The following is an 8,025-nucleotide window of genomic DNA, read 5'->3' as shown; positions in this document are numbered from 1 at the left end:
GAGAGAGAGAGGGAGAGAGAGAGAGGGAGAGAGAGAGAGAGAGAGAGGGAGAGAGAGAGAGAGGGAGACAGAGAGAGGGAGAGAGGGGGGAGAGGGAGAGAGAGAGAGAGAGAGAGAGAGAGAGAGAGAGAGAGAGAATCTTAAGCAGGCTCCACGCTCAACACAGAACTTGTTGTTGGGCTCAGTCCCACAACTCTGGGATCATGACCTGAGGAGAAATCAAGAGCCATTCACTCAACTGACTCAGCCACCCAGGCGCTCCTATGTTTCTTTTTTTATTATTATTAATAAAATTTATTTTTTATAGCAGTTTTAGAGTTATAGCAAAACTGACTGGAAAGTACAGTGAATTCCCACATACCCTCTGTATATTCCTTTTAAAGACATGAACTGAGAAATTCTATTTGCAATATGGAAGACAATTTTAGAGCTTTAGACAATATCATTTAACATAAATACTTCTTTGAAAATACATAAAAGCAAAGAATTCGCACTCGTATTCTCACAATTCTAAGATCTTCAATTATTTTTTTTTTGTCCACAATGCTATCAACCCTCTTTTTAGCAGATTTGTTCAAGTTTCATTACTATTTGCTGCCACCTAGTGGCAAAAATCATTGGTTTAAAGATAGTTATCACCGAATTCTCTGGTTAGCAGTGATTTCTAGGTGATAGGGAAGCTGCTAATGGGTGAAAGTTAATTTACCCATTTATAATTTTTTATTTTATTTTTTACCATGTGTTATTTTCTTTTTTTTAATTTTTTTTTCAACGTTTATTTATTTTTGGGACAGAGAGAGACAGAGCATGAACGGGGGAGGGGCAGAGAGAGAGGGAGACACAGAATCGGAAACAGGCTCCAGGCTCTGAGCCATCAGCCCAGAGCCTGACGCGGGGCTTGAACTCACGGACCGAGAGATCGTGACCTGGCTGAAGTCGGACGCTTAACCGACTGCGCCACCCAGGCGCCCCAGCCATGTGTTATTTTCAAGTGATTCTTAAGATAGCCTAGTTTTCTTGAGTTAGAAACTTAATAAGCCTGAAGAATAGTCATCATTCTTGATAACATTTTCTTTTTCAAGTTAGATGAGAAATGCAATTTTTATCAAGATGGGTGTAGCAGCTACTACTTGTCTTGAGTTGCTGGTTTTATTTTACCAGGATATGTGACATTTAGATGAAATCTGAGGTCATTTCAGGGCTTAAATTCTGAGATTTCACGGTATTTCATTTTCTAAAGCTTATTTAAAAAAAATGGAAATATTGTAAGCACAAATCATAGTACAGAGCATAATACAACATTTTCACATTCAGTATCTCACTTTATCTCAAAATAACTGAGATAGGCAAGGACAAAGAGAAAGTAAAGATCATTTCCTGAATATCTACTAAGTGCCAGACATTTTCTTTTCTTTTTTTTTTTTTTTTTTACAAATGTTTATTTATTTTTGAAAGAGAGAGAGATAGAGTGCAAGTGGAGGAGGGGCAGAGAGAGAGGGAGCCACAGAATCCAAAGCAGGCTCCAGGCTCTGAGCTGTCAGCACAGAGCCTGAAGTGGGGCTCAAACTCACGAACTGCAAGACCATGATCTGAGCCGAAGTTGGACACTTAACCAACTGAGCTACCCAGGCGCCCAGTGCCAGGCATTTTAGATTTAGGCAATTCTCAAATCCCTTTTAAGGTTGGTGTCTGTCAGCCTCATACACAGATGAGGATGTCCCAAGGCTCAGGGAAATTAAGTCATTGGTGCAGGGTCACATAGCTGGGGAGTGTCAGAGCTGGGATCCAAGCCCTAGATCTGAGTCTAAAATACCCATGTTCTTTCCAGCATTTCCGTTCTGCTTCTACTCGTCACTGCCTTCGTGAGGCAGGCAGGACAAGCACTGTATTTATCCTAGATAAATTACCTGAGGTTCAAAAAGATCAAACAAGTTTCCCAAGTTCACATAAACAGCTAATAAGTGGCATGAATGAATAAGACCCAAGGCTTCTAATTCCACTTGCATTACTCTTCCATCAGGCTACACATTTTGTAAATTAAAAAAGAAAAAATGGAAAGAAAATTAACATACACAAATTTTCAATTACATCTATTTGTTCAATTATTTTACTGATTATCCAGCTTTACTAGATTGTCTTTATTAATTATGCAGCTTAGAAATGAGAAATTCATCTACATAAATATGAAGTTATTTCAGTAAGCCTATTGCTTCTGGACTTAAATGTTTTTAGTGAAGTGCACAAGTTTAAAGGGAACAGCTTGACAAATTTTCATATATAGACTTACCCATGTAACTATTGCCCTGATCAAGTGGTTCTGGATGTTCTAATGAGCTGCACTATTAAATTCTAAGCCCAGAAGCAAGGCAAGAGAATTGTGACTGCCCACGTATATCAAGAGAGATTTTTATGGCACAACCAAGTGAGCTAAGGTTGTATAAATCTTTAATTTTTGCCGTAAATGACAAAAAAGGGAGCAGCATAGTCCCTCTTATGGGAAACATTTGAGAACAATCCATGTACCCTGTTGTGGGGCCTGAGACTCTCTAACAGCACAAAAACCGTTCCTTGCTGTGACATTAGCAACTGTGACTATGTCACACAGTTCTTAAACTATGAAAAGACTCCTTCATGGAAAATAGGCTATATATCAGCAAAAAAGAAGAAATATAATATGTAAATACATGTCAAAAGTTCAAGTCCTTTCCACTTTTTTCTTATGCCCAGGGGGAAGCCTTCCCCCCATAGCCTCCTCTAGTAGAATCCCAAATGAGGGAAGGACTTATCGCAGGATCTCACCACTGGCCTGAGGAGAGTAAGAAAGTGGATCAGAATCTACTCCCCTCTGAATGACTACCTGGTTTATTCCTTTATTCAACAAATGGTTGCTGAACGCTTACTGCGTGCCAGGCATTGTCCCAGGCACTGATGGGATACGTCAGTGGACAAAAACTGCCCTGTGGCACTTACATTCCGAAATGGTGATCTGGGTCATGCTGATAGAGGCTCCATTGAGGCACTGAGCACCTCTTCTGCCATCCAAAGGTACTGCCATCTATAGGTACTGACTCTGAGGCTGATCCATTCAGACAACTGGACTATCTTTAGAGAGCGGGCAGGGGTAGTGTGGGTAATATCTGGATATTGTTTGGCACTGAATTCTATAAGGACTTAAAGGAATCTGAAATGCATTTTTGTTTCTTGGAGTTCCATCTTAATGCAATCACAAAGACGAAAGCAGGGTTAGGTTCAGAGAGGAGAGACATCCTTAACTGTGGCAGCCAATAAAACACTTGCTCACCGGTTTCTGGAGTCGTCCAGCAATGTATAAATTATTCCAGTTGAGGAGATCTTCAATCAAAATACTAGTGCTAATGACCCCATATTTGATAAGCTGGAAAAGAAGAGAAATGGGCATCAAGGAGGGCAAAATACCATACTATCACTTTTGCAAATGCAAAACCTAAGGTGGTAAATTTCTGAGCAGAGTAGCACCTAGATTTCCAAAGCCATTTAAAATCTACCTTGTGAAAACACAAAGTCTGTCACAAAGGATTAGTTTCCAAGACTGATCTGTCCCCTCAGTGATGTGAGGTGAAGTGACCACTATCTTTACTCAGGCTCTTGTGATGTTAAAGGCACAACGGCTCTTAGGTGCTGTCCAGTACCTATTGGTCCTCCCTGGATTGGAAATAAAAACTGAGTCTGTACCACAGACAGTGTGAGAAGCCAAGATATAGTTCATGGTTCTCATCTGAGAAATAAGAAACCTAATAAATGGCATAACCATGGTAGCAGTGTAAAAACTAGGTCACTGAATTTCAGTCTGGGCTTCCAACATTCATTTCATCACAGAATACAAGACATTTTCTTTAGAAGTTTTCACCAAATTCCTTTACATGGTGAACTTCCCTTTTGCTACTGAGTATTTCAAACACTTTTGTAATTACAAAGCCACATCTCCAAAAATTAAACCTCTTTATCAGAGCTAAACACATGGAATTATGGCCAAGCTCATTTCAAAAGCAATTTGTACAAACCCTAAATGTAGTTGTTCCAGGTTACAAAATCCCATTTGCTTCAATGAGTAACTTCAGACTCACTTTGCTAAACTTCAGTATCCAAACAGCCTTCTCAGGCTACGAATATCTAAAAAGTAGCTAAAGAATTTCAATTAAAAAGTACAGTCTCTTTGGCATATAATTATGCCCCAACATTTGGTTACTGGAGCTTGTAATATTGCTTGAAACCACTAATTAGAGATAGGCTCAGCATAATACTAATTATGGAGAAAGAACAAAGCTATGCGTTTGGCATGACTGAAGCAGACGTGAAAAGCTGTACCGAGTAACAATCTCCCCTCCGATCTGGCTGCAATACTGCAGAAAAAGCCCTTCTTGCTGCAGGCATGTAACAGCTGGGAGGTAATGGAAACACCACTGACCTGAAAGTCACTAACTGTCACTAACGAGTCGCATGACCTTATGAAAGCCATGTTCACTCTCTGAACCTTCATCTTTTCAACTGCAAAATGCAGGCGGAGCAGGATTAGACCTCAACCGGAAAAGTATACATCTAGCCCAGAGGCTATGCAGACATCACCAATCATAGTGCCCATTCCCGCCAAGATCAGACAGGTCTTCAAAATGCTTCTCAGGTCAATACTCCAACCTCCTGCCCTTCAAAGTGTGATCCATTGACCAGCAGAATCAGCATCACTTGGGGGCTTGTCAAAAAATGCAGAATCTCAGGCTCCATTCCAGACCAAGTGAGTCATAATCTGCACTTCAAGGAGATCCTCAGGGATGATTTATGGGCACATCAAAGCAGGATTGATCTAAGCAATCAGCAGCATGAAGCAGAACTGGCATAGCTGGTGGAACCTGTATGTCAACAGTAGCCCAGCTAATCTCTGGGAGGGATGTGACATAGTCCCGCATTGGTCCTCTCAGGCTGCAGTCCTGCCCAGGTCTTGGGAGCTCTCTTAGAGACTGGCCCCCTTCATGTGAAAGACCCTTTGGCAGGGTTCCTGCTGTCAGACAACACTCTGCTGGGATCTGTGCATCTTATCTGCATCCTCAAATTCCACCCACTTGCTGGCACCAGGAGGTTCCTATCATGTGGCACCACATTCTCCCAATTACCCTCTTCACTTCCAACTTCTTCCTGGGAGTATCTGTCCCTCCATATAGATAAGACTAATCTTCACACTCATCCTTAATGGGCCTGCCTATTACTCCCACTGACCAAACTAGCGGTTCTCAAAGTGTTTCCCAGACCAGCAGCATCAGCATCATTTGGAAGTTTGTTTGAAATGCAAATCCTCGTTATTAAGACAGTAATCTTAAAAGTTCTTATCATAAGAAAAAAAAAATGTGTGGTGATGAATGTTAGCTAAATTTATTGTGGTAATCATCCTGCAATACACACACATATCAAATTATTACATTGTACACCTAAAACTAACACAGTGCTATATAACTATATCTCAATGGAAAAAATACAGGGACACCTGGGTGGCTCAGTCGGTTAAGCCTCCGACTTTGGCTCAGGTCATGATCTTGCGGTTCATGAGTTGGAGCCCCGCACTGGGCTCTGTACTGACGGCTCAGAGCCTGGAGCCTGCTTCAGATTCTGTCTCCCTCTCTCGCTGCCCCTCCCCTACTCCCTCTCTCAAAAATAAACATTAAAAATTTTTTTTAAAAAGGAAAAGAAGAAAAGAAAAATACAAATTCTCAAACCTTACCCCAGACCTACTGAATCAGAAACTCTGGAGATGGGGAACTGCAATCTGTGTGTCCAAGAGGCACCCTAATGAGTCTGATGCTCATTAAAATTTGAGAACCACTGGCCAAACGCAAAACTTAAAGACAGTTACTCTCAACCACCTTTACCCAGCAGGAATGCGAACAGTTCCTAATTGCAAGAACATATATATTCAGCTGGTATTCTAATATTTAATTTAATAACCACCCAAGTTACAACAAAGGTCCGAAGTCACTTACCCTACCATCACACATGATCAGTGGATTATAGTAGACTCCAGCGCCATAGTTATTCTGTACAGTGGTGATAATCTTGGGCCCCAAAACTTTTAGGAAAGAGTAATGATTCCAATTTTTTTTCAGGTTCTTTGAATGCCATGCAACAGGGTCATCTACTGTGAAAACAAAGTCCAGCATGGCATTCTGGGAATGAAGAAAAGAGAACGATTTTAGTTTTGATTCCTAGAAAGGCACCTAAATAGAGCGGAAAGCTCCAACATTCTACGCCATTATGAGTAATAAAATAGAAGACCTGAAGCTGTCAGCAAAAATGTAAGCAAGTCTCTGGTACCAGTTTGAGCTTGTTTTCATCAATACACATAGTAACAGCAGTACTGTCCTGCCCAACATGTACTCTTCCAAATACTTTGAATTATATGCACCATAATTCATTCTATCTTCAAAATAATCCTGCAAGATAGGTAGTTATCATCCTAATTTTAGAGAAAAAGAAACCAAGGCACAGAGTAAGTTCCATGCCTGTGGACACAAAGCCAGTGAGTGGCAGACACAGTCTGGTTACAAATTCTTTGTGATGAACCTTATGCCGCCTGGCCTTTCATCTAAATGTGTCCCACTCTTCTTTCGGATCAAACAACACAGTATGACAAAGCTCTGTAAAATATTATAGAAAGGGAAATAAGTTATTTTAATTCTTAGCCATTCACCAACCACTCACTGAGCACCTACAAGGAGCTCTGATAGATCCTGGGGTAGAGATTAAAAAAAGTCTACTGGGGAGAAGAGACGAATTATCACTAAATGAACTTGACAGAGGAATGCAAAATGTACTAATTTCACTTAGAGTGGGGTCAGAACAGGAAGCAGAAATCTTGCTATAAAATCATATTCTTCAAGACTCTGATAAATCTGTGTCCTGAAGAATGTGCAAGAATTAAGCAGGCTTGGTGGAAATATTAGAAGGATGGGGAAGGGAAGGGAGTCCTGTTAAAGGAAAGCATTCTTGTAGATATGAGAGCTGGCCATGTTCCTGATGCTGCATTGAGTTTGATGTGGCTGGAATAGAACACAAGCAGGGGGTGGTGATGAGACCAGAGAGGGAGGCTGGTTGCCAGGCTAAAAAAATTTCCTACAGAAGAGCTCCCTGGAGGGTAGACTAAAGGCCGGGAAACCACACAGGCGGTTAATTGCAAAATTCCCAGTGAGAAATGAAAAAGATACTAAGTAAGGCACTGAGGGTAGGGACTGATCTGAAACTTCCTGTTGGAATCTATAAGACTTGTTATCTTGTAGGGAATGAGAGTGAGGGAAAGGGAAGAAAGGGCCTGTTCTTGGAGGAAATTCCAGATCTACTCAAAGGAAAATCTTCATGCAAAAATGAAGAAGTGGCTATTGAATCAGGAGGCTAAGGCCTGCTCTAAGTTTTTCAAAATGTAATCCACAAACCACTGGTGAAACTGAAGATTTGGGGTGGACATGTTTTTTAAAAATGTATAATTATGTTAATACAGGTTAGAAAAAATAACTAGCCTATAATAATCTATAGAATTTCCTACAGTCTATAATTTTTCACATATTGTCAATTTAAAGCAAAGTATCACTTAAATACAGTATAGTTGGGAAAAAGGAAACCCAAGCAACAGCATAGATGGCTCCACCAGGAAGTGAACAAACTTTAACCTAAGGACAGATTAGAGCTAGGTGTCCAAATCCAAGAGGGGCCCTATCACAATCTGCACACTTCTTTTTCCTTAGTTTATTAAAGAAGACAGTGAATTGTTAGGCTGTGCATGAACTGCCGCAAGTAAAAATCCAGTTCACCAGACAACATCTCTATTTAGACTCCATTTCCTTTTATGTTAATTCAGCAAAAGCTCTAAAGCCTTAGCGGAGAGAGTCATTAACAGCCCCATTTAAATGAAAATATTTGCCTGCCACTTCTCTGCAAGGTCTTGAATCTTGTCTCCACCTTGAAAGCAAACTTTTTTCCATTTTATTTACGGGGGGGGGGGGGGGGGGG

At 40.7% G+C, this 8,025-nt stretch overlaps 1 protein-coding gene across 5 annotated transcripts in view; it reads right to left on the bottom strand.

Annotated features, from left to right (window-relative positions):
- TAMM41 (TAM41 mitochondrial translocator assembly and maintenance homolog) overlaps window positions 1–8,025 on the bottom strand; it is a 50,677-nt gene that overhangs the window by 41,609 nt on the left and 1,043 nt on the right. For 4 of the 5 annotated variants that reach the window (XR_005795634.1, XM_040491945.1, XM_040491947.1 and 1 more), the window contains exons 2-3: window positions 6,006–6,188; window positions 3,302–3,394 (exon numbers count right to left, since the gene is read on the bottom strand). Coding sequence is in view for 3 of the 5 variants with exons in the window: in XM_040491945.1 (XP_040347879.1) it covers window positions 3,302–3,394; window positions 6,006–6,188 (276 nt within the window). In the remaining 2 variants the exon portion in view is untranslated. Of the gene's footprint in view, window positions 1–3,301; window positions 3,396–6,005; window positions 6,189–8,025 lie in introns of those variants that run through there. The other variant, XM_040491948.1, reaches the window with a different exon arrangement.

The sequence above is a fragment of the Herpailurus yagouaroundi genome, unplaced genomic scaffold, assembly GCF_014898765.1.
Source record: "Herpailurus yagouaroundi ecotype Mexico unplaced genomic scaffold, PumYag 183, whole genome shotgun sequence".
In the NCBI taxonomy this organism is placed as follows: Eukaryota; Metazoa; Chordata; class Mammalia; order Carnivora; family Felidae; genus Herpailurus; species Herpailurus yagouaroundi.
Note: the sequence above shows the minus strand (reverse complement) of the source record. Positions and strands in the feature narration are given on the sequence as shown.